This window comes from Salmo trutta, chromosome 13, assembly GCF_901001165.1.
Source record: "Salmo trutta chromosome 13, fSalTru1.1, whole genome shotgun sequence".
NCBI classification, from domain to species: Eukaryota; Metazoa; Chordata; class Actinopteri; order Salmoniformes; family Salmonidae; genus Salmo; species Salmo trutta.
The window spans coordinates 4,861,607-4,887,320 of record NC_042969.1 but is presented as its reverse complement, the minus strand read 5'-3'; the positions used below and the strand labels follow the sequence as shown (position 1 = coordinate 4,887,320).

General features: G+C 41.0%; 2 protein-coding genes across 9 annotated transcripts in view; both read left to right on the top strand.

The window, feature by feature from the left end:
- The window catches only part of LOC115205097 (LIM domain-binding protein 2), an 88,175-nt gene extending 85,444 nt beyond the window's left edge, over positions 1-2,731 (top strand). For all 7 annotated transcript variants that reach the window (XM_029770728.1, XM_029770727.1, XM_029770725.1 and 4 more), the window contains one exon: positions 235-2,731. In XM_029770728.1, the coding sequence (XP_029626588.1) occupies positions 235-465 (231 nt within the window). In that variant the 3' untranslated portion in view covers positions 466-2,731. The remainder of the gene's footprint in view (positions 1-234) is intronic.
- A 1,791-nt stretch (positions 2,732-4,522) lies between these two features.
- The window catches only part of LOC115205096 (transmembrane anterior posterior transformation protein 1 homolog), a 42,348-nt gene continuing 21,156 nt past the window's right edge, over positions 4,523-25,714 (top strand). Inside the window, exons 1-2 of one of the 2 annotated variants that reach the window (XM_029770719.1) lie at positions 4,523-4,829; positions 9,288-9,418. In XM_029770719.1, coding sequence (XP_029626579.1) covers positions 4,637-4,829; positions 9,288-9,418 — 324 coding nt within the window. In that variant the 5' untranslated portion in view covers positions 4,523-4,636. The remainder of the gene's footprint in view (positions 4,830-9,287; positions 9,419-25,714) is intronic. The other variant, XM_029770720.1, reaches the window with a different exon arrangement.

The window sequence follows — 25,714 nt, the reverse complement described above, 5'->3', positions numbered from 1 at the left end:
TTTCATGTAGTTATCGACATGATTTGTGACAAAGATTTAGAGTTAGTATAACATGCAGATCACACCATAAAGTGTATATATGATCAATATAGTATAATCAATATATAATCAATTATATATATCACATATCATCTCTCAGAATTCCATACGTCTCACACATGCAACAATGTGTATCTTAAAATGTCTGACCTTTAACCTGACATTAACCTTTGACCTCTCTCATTTGTCTTCCAGGACGTAATGGTGGTGGGCGAGCCCACCCTGATGGGCGGGGAGTTCGGGGACGAGGACGAGCGTCTAATCACTCGTCTGGAGAACACGCAGTACGATGCCACCAACGGATTGGACGACGAGGATGACTTCAACGGCTCGCCCGCGCTCGGCAATAACAGCCCGTGGGGCAGCAAGCCGCCCAACAACCAGGACAGCAAGGCCGAGAGCACAGCGCCGCAGTCGTCACAGTAAAACACACAGAGACCAAGGATACCAAGAGCACAGTCAGTGCCCCAACTCTCATATGTACAATTGGGTGACATTTAACTCCAGTGGTTAAATGTCACTATTTTGGACATATTCTAATGAGACCATGTTGCCCTCACAGTAAAACACAGAGGGAAAATATCTATTTAAAAAACTGTACCTATTTGGCCCACTATGGCAGCGCCCTCCAAAACCTCAAATCATACTGAATTTAATCCCGTTGGCAAATGTTTCCACGTCATGGTCAACGGTGTCGCTATCACTCATCATGGTCAATCATCTCCACCAAATACAGAACAATTCTTCTCCGACTTCACTGTAACATCCTGAAGAGAGACTGAGACAGAGAACTGACTGACATTGCACAGCAATATCCATACGATAAAGACTACTTTTCCATCTAAATGCATACAGGTTGTATGCATTGCAACGATGACATAAAACAATACTGGGTTCTCTTTTTTCCATTTTTCCTAGAATTCCTTTGTTTCGATTTGGTGGGAATTCCCAGTGTTAGGGAAGTTGGGATTGCTCTGGGAATGACACAAGGCCAGTGTCTTCATCTGAATTCTCCTTCATGGACACATTCTCAGTCCTTGAGCTTTAACTGTAGTGGGATTCTGTGGTTGTTTCCCTTTTGACCTTTGATCTGCAGGTTGCGACCCCTCTGGGACAGTTGACAGTAGAAGTCAAAACATAACATCTAAAACAAAATGTCTCTTTTAAGAGCATCAGCCTCAATGAGAACGAACCGGCAAGGTTTTACTCAGCCACCAAACTGCATCCACGACGGCCGAGACGACGTCGTCTTGAGCATTTGCATCTTTATTGGAAATTAATTTGGCTGTTGGTTTGTTTACGTTGTTGTTGTTTTTCCCGATTTCCAATTAAAAGGAAAGTGACTCTGTTTCAGCACTATGGACAGCTTCAAGCGGGATACTCGTGTTCCAGGATTTCCTTTCCAAAACTACAGCAGTCGTCGCCGATTGTTATTTCATGCAAACCTGTTCGATCGTGTTTGTAGTCTATTGGTGTTCTTTTGCTTCTCCCCAAAATACTTTGCAATCAGATTTGTACGTTGCCAATCAGTATGTCAACTTTGCTGACATACATCAATGCATTGATGTTTTTTTTCTTATTTTGGAATTTGTCTTTGTTCTTTCCCTTTAATGACTGACCTATTCCAAACTGATATTAAAGTTCTAATGCAGTCGTTTTCATCTCAATATCAAATCATTTCTGGGTAACGATTAAGTACCTCATTGTGATTGTTTTTAATTAAAATGTCAAAAAGAAACAAAATTAGCTTCTTAGCAAAAAGCAATTCCTCCTCTCTAACAGCTTTTACACTAAAAGGGCATCATCATAATATTCTCAATTTCACAGTATTATTCCAACCTCATAGTGTGAAAATATATATAAAACACAGGCACATCACATGTTTGACTGCAATGGGCCTTTAAAGCTTTTTCCTGCATGATTTAACTTTTTTTGTTTGATATATGTACCTTTTTGAGTCGGTCAGCCATTTTTGGGGGGTTTTGGGGGGGGGGGGGTTCATCCATATGGGAATACTGTTATAAGGTTTGTAGCTCTGCAAATAGAGGTGTGACATACAACTTTATTCATCTAAGATTACCCACCATTTTGAAACCATTTTGTACATGGCAGCTGTTTCGCACTATCTTTTTTTATTTGCATTTAGTTTCACATTTCTATGGGGCCTTTCGGATTCTGTTGTCTGTCCGACAGATTTGTGCAGCTATCAGAAGCTCATTGATCATTTTAACATGTTTATATCCAGTCAATGAATTAGTGCACAGATCAGATATTAAACGATAATGTTTTAGAAATGTTTAAAATTGTTAACATTTGAAAATGTTCTAAATACATTCATTATTAGCCGCAAATCCAGAAAAAACAGTATACTCAAGGCCCTACAGAATTGCCCGTTTTTGTGTTACCAGTTGTTCTTTAATTTACTATTCTTCCTTGAATTCCTCTCCTCATGTTGCATTTTGTTTCAAAATGGCAAGAAGACAACTGTGGATGTCTTTATTATAAGATCTTTTGTGTATTTATTTGTGCATTTGTAAGGAAGCTAACACATTTCTGAAGTTGTTTGAACCTGGTATTATTAGAACTCTGCACAATTTGTACATTATATCGCAGAGATGTTTTGTGTCATATCTGATGTCTGGTATATATGCTTTGCCATTATGTGTGCCAATAAACTGTGCTTACAGATGGGTCCGATTGGGTTATTGCAGACATTGTGTATGGATTACTGTGCATTAACTGCTCTTGCATGTCTGTTTCTCAATCTGTTTTCCTATACCTTTATTCTAGTCTGTCTGTCCTCTTGTCTAGCAATAGGTAGCCAATTTGAAATGCTGTTACTACAGCATAACTGTGCTGTGTGCTTATGTATTCCCAATATGACAAATTGGCTAATGTCAGCCACCACTTCTTAGTTTCTTGATCAATATGATGCGTTATTTAGGGTCAGGGGGTCAACTGGTTCATCAATAGACCAATTGCGCATTTAAGATGTATAGATCCAATTGTTTCTCTTTGAACAGGATTTTAGTCAGCAATGAATCATTCAGGCATCAGACTACTAAAGGCAGGGAAGCAGCAGCAGGATATCAAGTGTGAAATATTTGGATGGATCTTTGACATCATCTTGCGGTATTGAAAGGACATCTGAATATCCAATTAGATGAATTACATCCAAATATTTGATGTATTATTGACATTATTATTATTCCCATTGATGGGATATTGGGATGAAATTAATTGACATTTGATTGAAATTATCACCTTATTTCTTTGCAAAAGTCTTTTGGCTAAGGCAAGACATTTAATTGATGTCAGATGAAATACAAATCCCATACCTTGTGTACATATCTGTGGTGGATTGTTGTGTCAACAATCGGTGTTGATATTGTTTGTTTGATCAATATTGATACACCCTTCAAATTAGTGGATTCGGCTATTTCAGCCACACCCGTTGATGACAAGTGTATAAAATCGAGCACACAGCCATGCAATCTCCATAGACAAACATTAGCAGCAGAATTGCCTTACTGAAGAGCTCAGTGACTTTCAACATGGCACCATCATAGGATGCCACCTTTCCAATAAGTCAAATTTCTGCCCTGCTAGAGTTGCCCCGGGCAACTGTAAGTGCTGATATTGTGAAGTGAAAGCGTCTAGGAGCAACAACGGCTCAGCCGCGAAGTGGTAGGCCACACAAGCTCACAGAACGGGACCGCCAAGTGCTGAAGTGCGTAGCGTGTAAAAATCGTCTGTCCTCGTTTGCAACACTCACTACCGACTTTTTCCTCTGGAAGCAACACTCGTCGGGGGCTTCATGAAATAGTTCCAGTGAAGAGAAATCTTAACACTATAGCATACAATCACATTCTAGACGATTCTGTGCTTCAAACGTTGTGGCAACCGTTTGGGGAAGGCCCTTTCCTGTTTCAGCATGACAATGCCCCCGTGCACAAAGCGAGGTCCATAGAGAAATGGTTTGTTGAGATCGGTGTGGAAGAACTTGACTGGCCTGCACAGAGCACTGACCTTAACTCCACTGAACACCTTTGGGGTGAATTGGAACGCCACTATGCCGACAATGAGCCAGGCCTATTCACCCAACATCAGTGCCCAACCTCACTAATGCACTTGTGGCTGAATGGAAGTAAGTCCCTGCATCAATGTTCCAACATCTAGTGGAAAGCCTTCCCAGAAGAGTGGAGGCTGTTATAGCAGCAAAGGGGGGACTAACTCCATATTAATGCCCATGATTTTGGAATGAGATGTTCGACGAGCAGTGTATGTAGTGTATGTTTGTTTATTAAGTATCAACTCCTTGGCGACATTGTGATGACAGTTGTGTTGGTCCCATAGAGAATGATAGAGGCCTCTAGTGGCCAAAGGGCTATTGTTGCATTGGCAGCGCCATTGAGGGCTTCCACCATTTTAAAGTAGTCAACTCGCCAATTTGGTGGGGATCAATATGGGCTGTAGCCTCAATGGCGCTGCCCATGCAGTCACAAACTCTTTAAAGGCACATGTATAAAGTTGAGTCCTCTATCTATCTCTATGGTAGGTCAATGAACGTTGCTATCAACGCGGCTGCAAATTGAAGATGGCGGACTTGCTGGGGACTGTGCCGTCAGATGAAAAAGAAACCGAAAATAAGAACAAAAAGAAGGAGAAACGGCCATGGGATGATATACCAAGGTCGGGGGAAATCGGTAAAACTCCAGATCTGGCGGAAACATTGGGCTTTTACGATATAAATGCTGTCAGACGGGAGCAACGTGAACGTGACAACTCAGGTGGGTTTCCCTGGCTCGCGCGCAGGTTTAAACGGTGTCTTTAACGATCATTTTATCTGATAAACCGACCTCTCTATATGTCTAGAAATAATGCCTTGGAAGCTGACGATCGCATGAAAATCATTGTAAAATACAAATGTTCTATTATTTCGCTATCTTTGGGCTGGCCCACAGTCATTGGGGCTGTCCGGACTGAACGCACAACCAACCAAAGCATGTCATTGGCTTTTCGAGCTGTCAGTTTTAACCGTGTTGTCTTCAGAGTTGTTCGTTTGTAAAAAAAAATTTTTTGTTTTTTAAATACTTCGCTTTCAGTAAGTCTTTCTCACCTTTTGTATTAGTAGCATGTGATAATATATTCTAACTAACTGATCATTACAAATATTTTAAATGTGTCGACTAATTCCTCGAATGTTTTAATTCCCGGTAATTCGCGTACACGTGACGAGCCGCACCTAGCCAAGGCAAGAGACGTCCAGCCTACGTGGAGGGGCCAACAGTCACTGATGTTGGGATCAATGACAGTGTAGTGAACTACAGTAACATTAGTTAGCTACGCTATTTGCTTAGCACGGTTTTAATGTTAATGCTAACGTTGCCTGTCATGCCAATTTGTGTCAAAGAAGAAGACAAGTCTAGCTTGCTGCCTTCTGCTCTGGCTTATGGGCCGAGAGCGCCTAATTTGAATGCATCGCACTATCAGTCAAAATAGAGTTATTCCTGTTGGAAATTGTGAGAACCTGTCATTGATATATATATATATATATATCACACACACACACAGTATCTCACAAAAGTGAGTACACCCCTCACATTTTTGTTAATGAGTATATATTTTCATGTGACAACACTGAAGAAATGACACTTTGCTACAATGTAAAGTAGTGAGTGTACAGCGTGTATAACAGTGTAAATTTGCTGTCCCCTCAATAACACAACACACAGCCATTACTGTCTAAACCACTGGCAACAAAAGTGAGTACACCCCTAAGTGAAAATGTCCAAATTGGGCCCAAAGTGTCAATATTTTGTGTGGCTGCCATCATTTTCCAGCACTGCCTTAACCCTCTTGGGCATGGAGTTCACCAGAGCTTCACAGGTTGCCACTGGAGTCCTCTTCCACTCCTCCATGACGACATCACGGAGCTGGTGGATGTTAGAGACCTTGCACTCCTCCACCTTCCGTTTGAGGATGCCCCACAGATGCTCAATAGGGTTTAGGTCTGGAGACATGCTTGGCCAGTCCATCACCTTTACCCTCAGATTCTTTAGCAAGGCAGTGGTCGTCTTGGAGGTGTGTTTGGGGTTGTTATCATGTTGGAATACTGCCCTGCGGCCCAGTCTCCGCAGGGAGGGGATCAGGCTCTGCTTCAGTATGTCACAGTACATGTTGGCATTCATGGTTCCCTCAATGAACTGTAGCTCCCCAGTGCCATCAGCACTCATGCAGCTCCAGACCATGACACTACCACCACCACGCTTGACTGTAGGCAAGACACACTTGTCTTTGTACTCCTATCCTGGTTGCCGCCACACATGCTTGACACCATCAGAACCAAATAAGTTTATCTTGGTCTCATCAGACCACAGAACATGGTTCCAGTAATCCATGTCCTTAGTCTGCTTGTCTTCAGCAAACTGTTTGCAGGCTTTCTTGTGCATCATCTTTAGAAGAGGCTTCCTTCTGGGACGACAGCCATGCAGACCAATTTGATGCAGTGTGCGGCGTATTGTCTGAGCACTGACAGGCTGACCCCCCACCCCTTCAACCTCTGCAGCAATGCTGGCAGCACTCATACGTCTATTTCCCAAAGACAACCTCTGGATATGACGCTGAGCACGTGCACTCAACTTCTTTGGTCGACCATGGCGAGGCCTGTTCTGAGTGGAACCTGTCCTGTTAAACCGCTGTATGGTCTTGGCCACCATGCTGCAGCTCAGTTTCAGGGTCTTGGCATTCTTATAGCCCAGGCCATCTTTATGTAGAGCAACAATTCTTTTTTTCAGATCCGCAGAGTTCTTTGCCATGAGGTGCCATGTTGAACTTCCAGTGACCAGTCAGTATGAGGGAGTGTGAGAGCAATGACACCACATTTAACACACCTGCTCCCCATTCACACCTGAGACCTTGTAACACTAACGAGTCACATGACACCGGGGAGGGAAAATGGCTTGTTGGGCCCAATTTTGACATTTTCACTTAGGGGTGTACTCACTTTTGTTGCCAGACGTTTAGACATTAATGGCTCTGTGTTGTGTTATTTTGAGGGGACAGCAAATTTACACTGTTATACAAGCTGTACACTCACTACATTACATTGTAGCAAAGTGTAATTTCTTCGGTGTTGTCACATGAAAAGATATACTCAAATATTTACAAAAATGTGAGGGGTGTACTCACTTTTGTGAGATACTGTATATATATATATATAAACAACATAATTTAGCAATAATTCGAAACTGTTCAAAGGCGCTGAGGACTTTACCCCAAAATGAGCGTACACTGTCTTGAAATATTTTTACACTGTCTCGAATAATTGCTAAATTATGCTGTTATTTAAAAGTGCAGCATACCAGTAGGTTGTGTACTTTACTTCATAACTTCCTAAGTGGAATGGTAATTAATGATACTGCCACTGTTGCTCAGTTTTCCTCATACCGAAAGACTTAGCAAGTATATTAGATAAGCATTAGGGATAAAGTGGCATTTTAATTCAGTTGGCTCTGTTCTTATATGAATACTGATTTGGCTACATTATGCTTATTTTTTAGGACATATTTTGTTTTCTGTGTCGAGCTTCCCACAGTTGGCACACATACAGTACCAGTCAACTTTGGACACTCCTACTCATTCCAGGATTAATCTTTATTTTTACTATTTTCCACATTGTAGAATACTAGTGAAGACATCAAAACTATGAAATAACTTATGAAATCATGTAGTAAGCAAAAAAGTGTTAAACAAATCAAAATATATTTGAGATTCTTCAAAGTAGCCACCTTTTGCCTTGATGTCAGCTTTGCACACTCTTGGCATTCTCTCAACCAGCTTCTTGAGGTAGTCACCTGTAATGCATTTCAATTAATAGGTGTGCCTTGTTAAGTTAATTTGTGGAATGTATTTCCTTAATGCGTTTGAGCCAATCAGTTGTGTTGTGACAAGGTAGGGGTGGTATACAAAAGATAGACCAAGTCCATATTATGGCAAGAACCGCTAAAATAAGCAAAGAGAAAAGACAGTCCATCATTACTTTAAGACATGGTCAGTCAATCAGAACTTTGAAAGTTTATTTTAAGCGCAGTCGCAAAAACCATCTAGCGCTATGATGAAACTGGCTCTCATGAGGACCGCTACAGGAAAGGAAGACCCAGAGTTACCTCTGCTGCAGAGGATAAGTTCATTCGAGTTACCAGTCTCAGAAATTGCAGCCCAAATAAATGCGTCACAGAGTTCAAGTAACAGACACATCTCAACATCAACTGTTCAGACGAGACTGCGTGAATCCAATAAACCACTACTAAAGGACACGAATAAGAAGAAGAGACTTGCATGGGCCAAGAAACACGAGCAATGGACATTAGACCAGTGGGAATCTGTCCTTTGGTCTGATGTGTCCAAATTTGAGATTTTTGGTTCCAACCTCCATGTCTTTGTCAAACACAGAGTATGTGATTGGATGATCTCCGCATGTGTGGTTCCCACCATGAAGCACGGAGGAGGAGGTGTGATAGTGTGGGGGTCCTTTTCTGGTGACACTCTGTGATTTATTTAGAATTCAAGGCACACTTAACCAGCATGGCTACCACAGCATTCTGCAGCGATACGCCATCCCATCTGGTTTTTGCATAGTGGGACTATCATTTGTTTTTCCAACAGGACAATGATTTAAAACACACCTCCAGGCTGTGTAAGGGCTATTTGACCAAGAAAGAAAGTGATGGAGTGCTGCATCAGATGACCTGGCCTCCACAATCACCCGACCTCAACCAATTGAGATGGTTTGGGATGAGTTGGACTGCAGAGTGAAGGAAAAGCAGCCAACAAGTGCTCAGCATATGTGAGAACTCCTTCAAGTCTGTTGGAATAGCATTCCATGTGAAGCTGGTTGAGAAAGGCCAATATTGCAACGCTGTCATCAAGGCAAAGGGTGGCTACTTTTGAAGAATCTAAAATATATTTTCGTTACTACATGATTCCATATATGTTATTTCATAGTTTTGATGTATTCACTATTATGCTACAATGTAGAAAATAGTAAAAATAAAGAAAAACCCTTGAATGAGTAGGTGTGTCCAAACTTTTTACTGGTACTGTGTATTTTGGCCATTATGTTGATGGCCATTATGTTGATAACCATGCGTACACCCAGCTGTCTTACCAAAATACGGTAATGCAAACTGGAGCGACAATAGCCCTGTTGTAACACAGCGCTAAGTGTTGTCATAATGTTATTCCAGATCCGTCGCTGGCTCGCTTCATGTGTGCTGAGCTGACCCGGGGCTACTTCCTGGAGCACAATGAAGCAAAATACACCGAGCGCAGAGAGCGAGTGTACACATGCATGCGCATTCCCAGAGAACTGGAAAAGGTAGGTACAGTAGAGACCCCCTTGACTTTTTTTCATGCTGTTGTTTGAAGTACTGTCACCATGAATGTTTAAAATTGAACTTGTCTCAGCAGCATGCATATTTGATGCAAAGAGAGTAGAAATGACTAATTTGGTCAGAACCCTGCGCCAGGATAAAGTGACTAAGGGGGAAGTTGAAATCAGTGAGGGGGAACAATTTTGGTGGGTTCTTGCATTTGAATTATATTGAATTCTGCTTATATCAATCAAATGTATTTATAAAGCCCTTCTTACATCAGCCGATGTAACAAAGTGCTGGACAGAAACCCAGCCTAAAACCCCAAACAGCAAGAAATGCAGGTGTAGAAGCACGGTGGCAAGGAAAAACTCCCTAGAAAGGCCGGAACCTAGAAAGAAACCTAGAGAGGAACTAGGCTATGAGGGGTGGAGATCATGACATATGTTCATAGATGACCAGTAGGGTCAGATAATAATAATAATAATAATAATAACAGTGGTTGTAGAGGGTGCAACAGGTCAGCACATCAGGAGTAAATGTCAGTTGCCTTTTCATAGCCGATCATTCAGAGTATCTCTACCGCACCTGCTGTCTCTAGAGAGTTGAAAACAGCAGGTCTGGGACAAGGTAGCACGTCCGGTGGACAGGTCAGGGTTCCATAGCCGCAGGCAGAACAGTTGAAACTGGAGCAGCAGCACGAGCAGGTGGACAGGGGACAGCAGGAGTCATCAGGCCAGGTAGTCCTGAGGCACGGTCCCAGGGAATCAGGTCCTGAGAGCGAGAGACTTAAATTCACACAGAAATACTCCAGATACAACAGACTGACCCTAGCCCCCCGACACAAACTATTGCAGCATAAATACTGGAGGCTGAGACTGGAGGGGTCGGGAGACACTGTGGCTCCGTCCGACGAAACCCCCCAGACAGGGCCAAACAGGCAGGCTATAACCCCACCCACTTTGCCAAAGCTAGCCCCCACACCACTATCTTCAACCACCAACTTATTATCCTGAAACAAGGCCGAGTACAGCCCATGAAAATCTCCCCCACGGCACGAACCCGAGGGGGGCGCCAACCCAGACAGGTTGATCACGTCAGTGACTCAAGCCACTCAAGTGACGCACCCCTCCTAGGGACGGTATGGAAGAGCACCAGTTAGCCAGTGACTCAGCCCCCGTAATAGGTTTTGAGGCAGAGAATCCCAGTGGAGAGAGGAGAACCGGCCAGGCAGAGATAGCAAGGGCAGATTGTTGCTCCAGTGCCTTTCCGTTCACCTTCACACTCCTGGGCCAGACTACACTCAATCATAGGACCTACTGAAGAGATGAGTCTTCAATAAAGATTGAATGGTCGAGACCGAGTCTGCGTCTCTCACATGGATAGGCAGACCATTCCATAAAAATTGAGCTCTATTGGAGAAAGCCTCCAGCTGTTTGCTAAGGAACAGTAAGGAGGCCTGTGACTGTAGCGTACGTGTAGGTCTGTACGGCAGGACCAAATCGAAAAGATGGGTAGGAGCAAGCCCATGTAATGCTTTGTAGGTTAGCAGTAAAACCTTGAAATCAGCCCTAGCCTTAACAGGAACCCAGTGTGGAGAGGCTAGCACTGGAGTAATATGATACAAATGTTTGGTTCTAGTCAAGATTCTAGCAGCCGTGTTTAGCGCTAACTGAAGTTTATTTAGTGCTTTATCCGGGTAGCCGGAAAGTAGAGCATTGCAGTGGTCTAATCTAGAATTGACAAAAGCATGGATTCATTTTTCTGCATCATTTTTGGACAGAAAGTTTCTGATTTTTGCAATGTTACGTAGATGGAAAAAAGCTGTCCTTGAAACAGTCTTGATATGTTTGTCAAAAGAGAGATCTGGGTCCAGAGTAACGCCGAGGTCCTTCAGTTTTATTTGAGACGACTGTACAACCATCAAGATTAATTATCAGATTCAACAGAAGATCTCTTTGTTTCTTGGGACCTAGAACTAGCATCTCTGTTTTGTCCGAGTTTAAAAGTAGACATTTGCCACCATCCACTTCCTTATGTCTGAAACACAGGCTTCCAGGGAGGACAATTTTGGGGCTTCACCATGTTTCATCGAAATGTACAGCTGTGTGTCGTCCGCATAGCAGTGAAAGTTAACATTATGTTTCCGAATGACATCACCAAGAGGTAAAATATATAGTGAAAACAATAGTGGTCCTAAAACAGAGCCTTGAAGAACACCGAAATTTACAGTTGATTTGTCAAGAGGACAAACCATCTACAGAGACAAACTGATATCTTTCCGACAGATAAGATCTAAACCAGGCAGAACCTGTCCGTGTAGACCAATCTGGGTTTCCAATCTCTCCAAAAGAATGTGGTGATCGATGGTATCAAAAGCAGCACTAAGGTCTAAGAGCACAAGGACAGATGCAGAGTCTCGGTCTGATGCCATTAAAAGGTCATTTACCACCTTCACAGGTGTAGTCTCAGTACTATGATGGGGTCTAAAACCAGACTGAAGCATTCTGTATACATTGTTTGTCTTCAGGAAGGCAGTGAGTTGCTGCGCAACAGCTTTTTCAAAATGTTTTGAGAGGAATGGGAGATTCAATATAGGCCGATGATTAATATATATTTTTTTAAATCTGGGTCAAGGGTTGGCTTTTTCAAGAGATGCTTTATTACTGCCACTTTTAGTGAGTTTGGTACACATCCGGTGGATAGGGAGCCGTTTATTATGTTCAACATAGGAGGGCCAAGCACAGGAAGCAGCTCTTTCGGTAGGTTAGTTGGAATAGGGTCCAGTATGCAGCTTGAACATTTAGAGGCCATGACTATTTTCATCAATGTGTCAAGAGATATAGGATTAAAACATTTGAGTGTCTCCTTTGATCCTAGGTCCTGGCAGTGTTGTGCAGACTCAGGACAACTGAGCTTTATAGAAATACTCAGATTTAAAGAGGATTCCGTAATTTGCTTTCTAATGATCATGATCTCTTCGTTCATGAATTTATCACTGCTGAGGTGAAAGCCATCTTCTCTTGGGGAATGCTTCTTTTTAGTTAGCTTTGCGACAGTATCAAAAATAAATTTTGGATTGTTCTTATTTTCGTCAATTAAGTTGGAAAAATAGGACAATCGAGTGGCAGTGAGGGCTCTTCGATACTGTACGGTACTGTCTTTCCAAGCTAGTCGGAAGACTTCCTATTTGGTGTAGCGCCATTTCCGTTCCAATTTTCTGGAAGCTTGCTTCAGGGCTCAGGTATTTTCTGTATACCAGGGAGCTAGTTCCTTATGACAAATGTTTTTTGTTTTTAGGGGTGCGATTGCGTCTAGGGTATTACGCAAGGTTAAATTGAGTTCCTCAGTTAGGTGGATAACTGATTTTTGTACTCTGACGTCCTTGGGTAGGTGGAGTCTGGAAGGGCATCTCGGAATCTTTGGGTTGTCTGAGAATTTATAGCACGGCTTTTGATGATCCTTGGTTGGGGTCTGAGCAGATTATTTGTTGCGATTGCAAATGTAATAAAATGGTCTTCCGATTGTCCAGGATTATGAGGAAAACATTAAGAGCCACAACATTTATTCCACGGGACAAAACTAGGTCCAGAGTATGACTGTGGCAGTGAGTCCGGAGATATGTTGGACAAAACCCACTGAGTCGATGATGGCTCCAAAAGCCTTTTAGAGTGAGTCTGTGGACTTTTCCATGTGAATATTAAAGTCACAAAAAATTAGAATGACTACAAGATCCGATAGGAATTCAGGGAACTCAGTGAGGAACGCTGTATACGGCTCAGGAGGCCTGTAAACAGTAGCTATAAAAAGTGATTGAGTAGCCTGCATAGATTTCATGACTAGAAGCTCAAGACGAAAACGCAGTCGGTTTTTTGTAAATTGAAATTTGCTATCATAAATGTTAGCAACACTTCCGCCTTTTCGGGATGCGCAGGGATATGGTCGCTAGTGTAACCAGGAGGAGAGGCCTCATTTAACACAGTAAATTCATCAGGCTTAAGCCATGTTTCAGTCATGCCAATCACATCAAGATTATAATCAGTGATTACTTCATTGACTATAACTGCCTTGGAAGTGAGGGATCTAACATTAAGTATCCCTATTTTGAGATGTGAGATATCACAATCTCTTTCAATAATGACAGCAATGGAGGAGGTCTTTATTTCGGTGAGATTGCTAAGGCGAACGCCGCCATGTTTTGTTTTGCCCAACCTAGATTGAGGCACAGACACGGATCAATGGGGATAGCTGAGCTGACTACACTGACTGTGCTAGTGGCAGACTCCACTAAGCTGTCAGGCTGGCTATCTCAATGTGTAGCTAGGGGAGTTATATCACACTACCGCAATTAACAAAGTTAAAATGCAGAGACTCCGAGACCACTGAGTGCTTTTGAAGTGGTAGGTAAGGTGCGAGATATGGAGCCCATCTCCACTGCACTCTATCCGCACGATGGACTGCGCCTTACACACTGAAGCAAGGCCTATTTGACAATGAATATAGGCTACAAGGTATATAGGGTAATTCACCTATTACAAACAGCCTATGTGAATGCAGATGTTGTACAGACAGATGTCTTAACAAAATAATTCAAACTGAATGCAGAAAGTAATTGCCTAGTTATTCATGCAAAACAAAAGTGCTGAATTACAGTTTGGCTTAGAATACTGACACAACTACGAATGCGAACAAATGAATATGAACAGAACAAAACCGCTGTAGGGCTACTATAGGCCTAGAAATAAAATATTAGATCGATAAACGCATGACACAATCTATATTTAGGCTAGTTTCATTAACAGTAAACAAACGCAATAAAGGCGAAGGCAAATAACAACAAAAAAACTGCCTACTACAGTGTGCTGAAGCCATGCACAGCTGTCTTGCCAAAGAAATAGGCCTATAGGCCCGCATCAAACAGAAAAATCATGCAGCTAATGAGTTTAGCAACACGTTGCGATATGGCACAATACACTTCTGTGGATCAAGTTCAACCCAACCACGTAATCAATTAAGCAACGCCGTCCTACCATGAACACGTTTCCAATACGTGCAGTTCCATTTTTACAACCACGAAAAGCAATAGGCTACCAAGGAAGCCTACATTCTATTTCTATGGTTATCTATTTCTATGATGAATTATACCGATATCCAACTATACCCAGGGGCATAATTTGGGTTCTTACATTGGAATTATATTGAATTCTGCATATATACCACAATAAACATTATTAGTTGAAATGCCATGGTCATTGAGTGCTTTTGACCAAGAAGTGGCAGGTTGGCACAATCTCCATTGCAAAGAGCAAATTTAACCAGAACCATGCACAATGCACGTCTTCAAATGAATGGCCAACTTCTTGTAGCAGGCATTATAGAAATTGAACACAGGTCTCATAAACAATGTCTCAGGCACATGTGAGTAGCCAGCTAATTTTGTATTTAAAGTCTAGCCAACCTGGATCTACAGTGCATTCGGAAAGCATTCAGACTAGAGGTCGACCGATTAATCGGAAGGGCCGATTAATTAGGGCCGATTTCAAGTTTTCATAACAATTGGAAATCAGTATTTTTGGACACCGATTGGCCGATATTTTTTTATTTATTATTATTTATTTTTTTTGTATTATTATTTTTTTTTTATTTATATATATATATATATATATTTTTTTTAACATTTTTTTATATATATATATATATATATATATTTTTTTTTTATTATTTTTTTTTTATTTCAAATGTAAAAAAAAATCGAATAATTTTTACACCTTTATTTAACTAGGCAAGTCAGTTAAGAACACATTCTTATTTTCAATGACGGCCTAGGAACGGTGGGTTAACTGCCTTGTTCAGGGGCAGAACGACAGATTTTTACCTTGTCAGCTCGGGGATTCAATCTTGCAACCTTACGGTTAACTAGTCCAATGCTCTAACCACCTGCTTTACATTGCACTCCACAAGGAGCCTGCCTGTTACGCAAATGCAGTAAGAAGCCAAGATAGGTTTAATGCTAGCAAGCAACTTATCTTATAAAAAAACAATCAATCAATCATAATCACTAGTTAACTACACATGGTTGATGATATTACTAGTTTATCTAGCCTGTCCTGCGTTGCATATAATCGCATAGGTACATGTTGCTCAAACATGAATTTCTTTTAACTAGGGAAAATGTCACTTCTCTTGCAGCAAAGTCAGGGTATATGCAGCAGTTTGGGCCGCCTGGCTCGTTGCTAACTGTGAAGACTATTTCTTCCTAACAAAGACAGCCGACTTCGCCAAACGGGGGATGATTTAACAAAAGCGCATTTGTGAAAAAGCACAATCGTTGCACGACTGTACCTAACCATAAACATCAATGCCTTTCTTAAAATCAATACACAGAAGTATATATTTTTAAACCTGCATATTTAGCTAAAAGAAATCCAGGTTAGCAGGCAATATTAACCTGGTGAAATTGTGTCACTTCTCTTGCGTTCATTGCACGCAGAGTCAGGTTATATGCAACAGTTTGGGCCGCATGGCTTGTTGCGAACTAATTTGCCAGAATTGTACATAATTATGACATAACAATGAAGGTTGTGCAATGTAACAGGAATATTTAGACTTAGGGATGCCACCCATTAGATAAAATACGGAACGGTTCCGTATTTCACTGAAAGGAAAAACATTTTGTTTTCGAGATGATAGTTTCCGGATTCCACCATATTAATGACCTAAGGCTCGTATTTCTGTGTGTTTATTATATTATAATTAAGTCTATGATTTTATAGAGCAGTCTGACTGAGCGGTGGTAGGCAGCAGCAGGCTCGTAAGCATTCATTCAAACAGCACTTTCGTGTGTTTTGCCAGTGCTGTTTATGACTTCAAGCCTATCAACTCCCAATATTAGGCTGGTGTAACCGATGTGATATGGCTAGCTAGTTAGCGGGGTGCGCGCTAATAGTGTTTCAAACGTCACTCGCTCTGAGACTTGGAGTAGTTGTTCCCCTTGCTCTGCATGGGTAATGCTGCTTCGAGGGTGGCTGTTGTCGATGTGTTCCTGGTTCGAGCCCAGGTAGGAGCGAGGAGAGGGACGGAAGCTATACTGTTACACTGGCAATACTAAAGTGCCTATAAGAACATCCAATAGTCAAAGGTATATGAAATACAAATCGTATAGAGAGAAATAGTCCTATAATTCATATAATAACTACAACCTAAAACTTCTTACCTGGGAATATTGAAGACTCATGTTAAAGGAACCACCAGCTTTCATATGTTTTGAGCAAGGAACTTACGTTAGCTAATTTACATGGCACATATTGCACTTTTTGAACATGTTTCATTATTTATTTGAGGCTAAATTGATTTTATTTATGTATTATATTAAGTTAAAAGTGTTCTTCAGTATTGTTGTAATTGTATTATTGTTGTAATTGTCATTATTACAAATAAACACTTTTATTTTTTTATTTTTTTAAATCCATTTTGAAAAATCATAATCGGTCAACGTCTATTTTGCACCCCCACTTTTTTACCAGAATATTATAATGATCCATTGGGTAATTTGTCATTTTCAATGATTAAAATTGTTTTGAGCTGTATTAAAATAGATAATAGATTAAAATAGATAAATCCATTTTATATATGATATAATAGTTATATCAAAAAGATGAATGGCTTTAACCTTTTTTTGCTCCTGTGCACACCGTTTTCAGTGCACCTAAAAAGCACTAGTTGCACCACTGATGCAAAATAAAATGTTTTTTCTATTTTGTTGTGCTATTACATTTGTATCGTTGTTTCATGTCCGAAGGTGTTGGTCCAATGGTGTTGTTAGATATAACTTGAGCTGCGTGCACCATGAGCAAATCCATTGTATTATCTCACTGTTAAAACCATTATGAACACATGTATGTCTGATTAGGCTTTGTTGTAGCGCAGACTGACTCGGAGTAACCTTCCATTGACCTACCTAAGGTTGCACCTTAGCAGAAAACTGCATGTCCGGTAGCTCGTGGGTTGTTAATGAGTAGCTCGCAAGTAGATAGTGAGAAATAATCAGTAGGCCTAATAATTTAACGCCATTCTGCATTTTTGTCATCTATATCCCAACTTAAATCACATTGCTCAAAAGGTTTTCATTCAGTTAGAAAAGGAACCGTCCTGGCTGAGCCACATATGCAAACGCGCCATGGCGCTTCCCAGTTACAATGTAGCCGAGCTGTGTCTGTATGCTCCTATGAACCAAATGGAAAAAGCACAGGATATTTATATTTCCATAAAACAGCTCTGCTTGCGGGCCCAGTTCCATGAGGGGGTAAAATGGGGCTCAGTTGAAACTTGTGCCTCTTCAGTTTTAGTTTTATGCCCCTGAAGTTAAAATGATCGAGTGACAGGTTGGCGCAAAAAATTCTGCGGCGCTGTACCAGCACCATGGACAGAGCACGCCACTGGGTGGTTAGGTACGAGTCCTTTGGGTTTCCATAAAAAAAAAAATTTTTTAAAACACCTTTGCTCATCTGTGGTGGGCTACGTGAATAACGTGATACGCCTCCGCCTGTAATATTTGATTTATAAAGGACGGGTCAAGTTTACAGTTGAAGGTGCTTCACTCAACTCTGCCCTACGCCCCACCACTACAGAGTTTAGTTAGCTTCTTAGCTAGCTATAAAAGCCATTCGTGTTATTAGCCTATTTAAAAGCTCTAACCAGCTAATCTGCCACTACTTATGTAAATGTGATATCAGTTTATTTTGTATACATTTGTAAAAAAACAAACATTTAAAACCTGTTTTTGTTTTGTCATTATGGGGTATTGTCTATAGATTGATGAGGAAAATAACTATATGATCAATTTTAACGTAATAAAATGTGGGGGGGGGGGAATCAAGGGGTCTGAGTTAGAGGTTGACCGATTATGATTTTTCAACGCCGATACCGATTATTGGAGGGCCAAAAAAGCCGATGCCGATTAATCGGCCGATTTATATACAAAAATAAAGACATTCTTTGTAATAATGACAATTACAACAATACTGAATGAACACTTATTTTAACTTAATATAATACAAAAATAAAATCAATTTAGCCTCAAATAAATAATGAAACATGTTCAATTTGGTTTAAATAATGCAGTGTTGGAGAAGAAAGTAAAAGTGCAATATGTGCCATGTAAGAAAGATAACGTTTAAGTTCCTTGCTCAGAACATGAGAACATATGAAAGCTGGTGGTTCCTTTTAACATGAGTCTTCAATATTCCCAGGTAAGAAGTTTTAGGTTGTAGTTATTATAGGAATTATAGGACTATTTCTCTCTATACAATTTGTATTTCATATACCTTTGACTATTGGATGTTCTTATAGGCACTTTAGTATTGCCAGTGTAACAGTATAGCTTCCGTCCCTCTCCTCGCTCCTACCTGGGCTCGAACCAGGAACACATCGACAACAGCCACCCTCGAAGCAGCGGTAACCATGCAGAGCAAGGGGAACAACTACTCCAAGTCTCAGAGCGAGTGACATTTGAAACGCTATTAGCACGCACCCCGCTAACTAGCTAGCCATTTCACATCGGTTACACCAGCTTAATATTGGGAGTTGATAGGCTTGAAGTCATAAACAGCGCAATGCTTGAAGCATTGCGAAGAGCTGCTGGCAAAACGCACGAAAGTGCTGTTTGAATGAATGCTTACGAGCCTGCTGCTGCCTACCACTGCTCAGTCAGACTGCTCTATCAAATCATAGACTTAATTATAATATAATAAACACACAGAAATACGAGCCTTAGGTCATTAATATGGTCGAATCCGGAAACTATCATCTCGAAAACAAAACGTTTTTCCTTTCAGTGAAATACGGAACCGTTCCGTATTTTATCTAACGGGTGGCATCCCTAAGTCTAAATATTCCTGTTACATTGCACAACCTTCAATGTTATGTCATAATTAAGTAAAATTCTGGCAAATTAGTTCGCAACGAGCCAGGCGGCCCAAACTGTTGCATATACCCTGACTCTGCGTGCAATGAACGCAAGAGAAGTGACACAATTTCACCTGGTTAATATTGCCTGCTAACATTAATTTATTTTAGCTAAATATGCAGGTTTAAAAATATATACTTCTGTGTATTGATTTTAAGAAAGGCATTGATGTTTATGGTTAGGTACAGTCGTGCAACTATTGTGCTTTTTTCGCAAATGCGCTTTTGTTAAATCATCCCCCGTTTGGCGAAGTCGGCTGTCTTTGTTAGGAAGAAATAGTCTTCACACTGCATATACAGTGGGGGGAAAAAGTATTTGATCCTCTGCTGATTTTGTATGTTTGCCCACTGACAAAGAAATTATCAGTCTATCATTTTAATGTTAGGTTTATTTGAACAGTGAGAGACAGAATAACAACAAAAATATCGAGAAAAACGCATGTCAAAAATGTTATAAATTGATTTGTATTTTAATGAGGGAAATAATTATTTGACTCCCTCTCAATCAGAAAGATTTCTGTCTCCCAGGTGTCTTTTATACAGGTAGCGAGCTGAGATTAGGAGCACACTCTTAAAGGGAGTGCTCTTAACCGCAGCTTGTTACCTGTATAAGAGACACCTGTCCACAGAAGCAATCAATCAATCAGATTCCAAACTCTCCACCATGGCCAAGACCAAAGAGCTCTCCAAGGATGTCAGGGACAACATTGTAGACCTACACAACGCTGGAATGGGCTACAAGACCATCGCCAAGCAGCTTGGTGAGAAGTTGACAACATTTGGTGCGATTATTCGCAAATGGAAGAAACACAAAAGAACTGTCAATATCCCTCGGCCAGGGGCTCCATGCAAGATCTCACCTCGTGGAGTTGCAATGATCAGGAGAACGGTGAGGAATCAGCCCAGAACTACACGGGAGGATCTTGTCAATGATCTCAAGGCAGCTGGGACCATAGTCACCAAGAAAACAATTGGTAACACACTACGCCGTGAAGGACTGAAATCCTGCAGCGCCTGCAAGGTCCCCCTGCTGAAGAATACATATACATGCCCGTCTGAAGGTTGCCAATGAACATCTGAATGATTCAGAGGACAACTGGGTGAAAGTGTTGTGGTCAGATGAGACCAAAATGGAGCTCTTTGGCATCAGCTCAACTCGCCGTGTTTGGAGGAGGAAGAATGCTGCCTATGACCCCAAGAACACCATCTCCACCGTCAAACATGGAGGTGGAAACATTATGCTTTGGGGGTGTTCTTCTGCTAAGGGGACAGGACAACTTCACTGCATCATTTGACGGGGCCATGTACTGTCAAATCTTGGGTGAGAACCTCCTTCCCTCAGCCAGGGCATTGAAAATGGGTCGTGGATGGGTATTCCAGCATGCCGATGACCCAAAACACACGGCCAAGGCAACAAAGGAGTGGCTCAAGAAGAAGCACATTAAGGTCCTGGAGTGGCCTAGCCAGTCTCCAGACCTTAATCCCATAGAAAATCTGTGGAGGGAGCTGAAGGTTCGAGTTGCCAAACGTCAGCCTCGAAACCTTAATGACTTGGAGAAGATCTGCAAAGATGAGTGGGACAAAATCCCTCATGAGATGTGTGCAAACCTGGTGGCCAACTACAAGAAACGTCTGACCTCTGTGATTGCCAACAAGGGTTTTGCCACCAAGTACTAAGTCATGTTTTGCAGAGGGGTCAAATACTTATTTCCCTCATTAAAATGCAAATCAATTTATAACATTTTTGACATGTGTTTTTCTGGATTTTTAAATGTTTTATTCTGTCTCTCACTGTTCATATAAACCTACCATTAAAATGATAGACTGATCATTTCTTTGTAAGTGGGCAAACGTACAAAATCAGCAGGGGATCAAATACTTTTTTCTCCCACTGTACCCTGACTCTGTTGCAAGAGGTGACACATTTTCCCTAGTTAAAATAAATTCATGTTAGCAGGCAATATTAACTAAATATGCAGGTTTAAAAATATATACTTGTGTATTGGTTTTAAGAAAGACATTGATGTTTATGGTTAGGTACACGTTGGAGCAACGACAGTCCTTTTTCGCAAATGAGCACCGCATCGATTATATGCAACGCAGGACAGGCTAGATAAATAAACTAGTAATATCATCAACCATGTGTAGTTAACTAGTGATTATGATTGATTGATTTGTTTTTTATAAGATAAGTTTAATGCTCGCTAGCAACTTACCTTGGCTTCTTACTGCATTCGCGTAACAGGCAGGCTCCTCGTGGAGTGCAATGTAAAGCAGGTGGTTAGAGCGTTAGACTAGTTAACCGTAAGGTTGCAAGATTGAATCCCTGAGCTGACAAGGTAAAAATCTGTCGTTCTGCCCCTGAACAAGGCAGTTAACCCACCGTTCCTAGGCCGTCATTGAAAATAAGAATGTGTTCTTAACTGACTTGCCTAGTTAAATAAAGGTGTAATTAAAAATAAAAATAAATTAAATAGGCAAATCGGTGTCCAAAAATACCGATTGTTATGAAAACTTGAAATCGGCCCTAATTAATCGGTTATTCCGATTAATCGGTCGACCTCTAATAAAATTGACATATCTATTTTAATACAGACCAGCTCAAAACAATATTAATCATTGAAAATGACAAATTACCAATGGATCATTATAATATTCTGGTCAAAAAGTGGGGGTGCAAAAACATATGTTTGCATCCCTATTTTGAAAGTGGTGATGCAGCTGCTTGTGTTTTCTTCGTCGCTCAGGCACCTATGCGCGCACACACAGAGACCCAGAGATATAACCACACACAAAGGTCAGTTCAGCACTGTTTGTTTAGCTTTGCCCTTGATAATGTCCTGGTACATTTGGTGTTTCCAAGAGCAGTGAAATTAAGTTATTCTTATTCTGTTTTTGTATTGCTGTTCACATAGCATTTCTTATACAGTTGACACAAATTGGTAATTTGTATTGATCTACACAGAATAGTGTTTAGACCAACAAAATTCAAAAACAACAAGGCTACTTGCCACGTCACTTGTATGATGTATTGCAACAAAATGTTTTTCACCTTTATTTACCTCGGTAAGTCAGTTAAGAACAAATTCTTATTTCCAATGACAGCCTAGGAACAGTGGGTTAACTGCCTTGTTCAGGGGCAGAACGACAGATTTGTACCTTGTCAGCTTGGGGATTCGAACTTGCAACCTTTCGGTTACTAGCCCAACGCTCTAACCACTAGGCTACCCTGCTGCCCCTATGCTGTCATAGCCATAATACGGCTGGTTTAGTGTCTCTATACAACCACTAGATGGTGATGTTGTAACACATTCCATTGAGAATATAAACAAACATTCCCCTAAACTCATCTGGGATTAATAAACCTCTTCACTAGAGTCTGATCCCAGAAATAGGTGAGTCAATCTGCCTCTATCTCAGTCTCCTCAAACATTGATACGACACTTGTATGTGCCTTGAGGTACTATTCTGGGACTACTGTTAATATGGATATCAAATGGACCTCAACCATCACATCATTTGCAATTTTTCATTTTCGATTTTGCCCTTGGGCAAGAGTGCTCCCTACAGACATTCACATTGAGACAGTGAACATCAGTGAAGATCAGTCGTCAACCTAGCCTAATCTACGTCCTCACTCTAACCCTCATTGGTTAGCTATATCATTCCAAGTCTTTGGGAACTGAGGAATGTGTGTAAACAGAGCATTGTGACCTTCTGGCTCTAGAAGCTCTGCCTGGAGTGGCTGAAGTTCCCCCAGCCAGGGACAGGTCAATGAAAGGATGACTTGTGACTCTGTTAGCCAACCCAACTGACACTACCTACTTTCTGGTGGGAAACAGGAAGTGTTGCAACCCCCTTACTGCTGGTGTTAGTGAGGCTAACGCAGGACACACTGGAGCTCGCGCACTTCCCTCCCTCTCATCATGAGATGATATGGTATTTGCCTTTTGAGAAGGTACAGTGGGGTCTGAAATTATTGACACCCTTGGCCTTGATAAAGATGAGCAATAATGGCTGCATAAAATAAATAATTCAAATATTGAGCTACATTGTATGCAAGAAAAATTTTGAAATTATTTTATACTAATACAATTGCTCAGAGAAAGTAATACAAAAAATATTGAATTCATATAAATAAAGTAGTCAAAAGTTGAGTATTCAGTCCCATATTCCCAGCAAGCAATGACTACATCAAGCTTGTGACTCTACAAACATGTTGGATGCCTTTGCAGTTCGTTTTGGTGGCGTTTCAGATTATTTTGTTCCCAATAGAATCAAATAATGTTATTAGTCACATGCGCCGAATACGACAGGTGTAGACCTTACAGTGAAATGCTTACTTACAAGACCCCTAACCAAAAATGCAATTTAAAAAATATGAAAAATAAGTAAATGTAACAAGTAGTTAAAGAGCAGCAGTAAAATAACAATAGCGAGGCAATATACAGGGGTTACTGGTACAGATTCAATGTGTGGGGGCACCGGTTAGTCGAGGTAATTGAGATAATATGTACAGTTGAAGAAGTCAGAAGTTTGCATACCCCTTAGTCAAATGCATTTAAACTCAATTTTTCACAATTCCTGACATTTAATCCTCGAAAAATTCCCTGTCTTAGGTCAGTGAGGATCACCACTTTATTTTAAGAATGTGAAATGTCAGAGTAATAGTAGATAGAATTACTTATTTCAGCTTTTATTTCTTTCATCACATTCCCAGTGGGTCAGACGTTTACACTCAGTTAGTATTTGGTAGCATTGCCTTGAAATTGTTTAACTTGGGTCAAACGTTTCGGGTAGCCTTCCACAAGCTTCCCACAATAAGTTGGGTGAATTTTGGCCCATTCCTCCTGACAGAGCTGGTATAACTGAGTCAGGTATGTAGGCCTCCTTGCTCGCACATTCTTTTTCAGTTCTGCCCACAAATGTTCTATAGGATTGAGGTTAGGGTTTTGTGATGGCCACTCCAATACCTTGACTTTGTTGTCCTTAAGCCATTTTGCCACAACTTTGGAAGTATGCTTGGGGTCATTGTCCATTTGGAAGACCCATTTGCGACCAAGCTTTAACTTCCTGACTGATGTCTTGATATGTTGCTTCAATATATCCACATCATTTTCCTTCCTCATGACGCCATCTATTTTGTGAAGTGCACCAGTCCCTCCTGCAGCAAAGCACCCCCACAACATGATGCTGCCACCCTCGTGCTTCACGGTTGGGATGGTGTTCTTCGGCTTGCAAGCGTCCCCCCTTTTCCTCCAAACATGATGGTCATTATGGCCAAACAGTTCTATTTTTGTTTCATCAGACCAGAGGACATTTCTCCAAAAAGTATGATCTTTGTCCCCATGTGCAGTTGCGAACCGTAGTCTGGCTTTTCTATGGCAATTTTGGAGCAGTGACTTCTTACTTGCTGAGCGGCCTTTCAGGTTATGTTGATATAGGACTTGTTTTACCGTGGATAATGATACTTTTGTACCTGTTTCCTTCAGCATCTTCACAAGGTCCTTTTGCTGTTGTTCTGGGATTGAATTGCACTTTTCGCACCAAAGTACGTTCATCTCTAGGAGACAGAACGCGTCTCCTTCCTGAGCGATATGACGGCTGCGTGGTCCCATGGTGTTTATACTTGTGTACTATTGTTTGTACAGATGAACGTGGTACCTTCAGGCGTTTGGAAATTGCTCCCAAGGATGAACCAGACTTGTCGAGGACCACAATTTTCTTTCTGAGGTCATGGCTGATTTCTTTTGATTTTCCCATGATGTCAAACAAAGAGGCACTGAGTTTGAAGGTAGGCCCTGAAATACATCCACAGGTACACCTCCAATTGACTCATTATGTCAATTAGCCTATCAGAAGCTTCTAAAACCATGTCATCGTTTTCTGGAATTTTCCAAGCTGTTTAAAGGCACAGTCAACTTAGTGTATGTAAACTTCTGACCCACTGGAATTGTGATACAGTGAATTATAACTGAAATAATCTGTCTGTAACAATTGTTGGAAAAATGACTTATGTCATGCACAAAGTAGATGTCCTAACCAACTTGCCCAAACTATAGTTTGTTAACAAGAAATTTGTGGAGTGGTTGAAAAACAAGTTTTAATGACTCCAACATAAGTGTATGTAAACTTCCGACTTCAACTGTACATGTAAGTAGAGTTATTAAAGTGACTATGAATAGATAATAAGAGTTTTTTTGAGGGGATGGCGAGGAGCTTCCAACCTGCTCCACTACAGCCCCGTTGATGAGAATGGGGGTGTGCTCGGTCCTCCTTTTCCTGTAATCCACAATCATCTCTTTTGTCTTGATCACGTTGAGGGAGAGGTTGTCCTG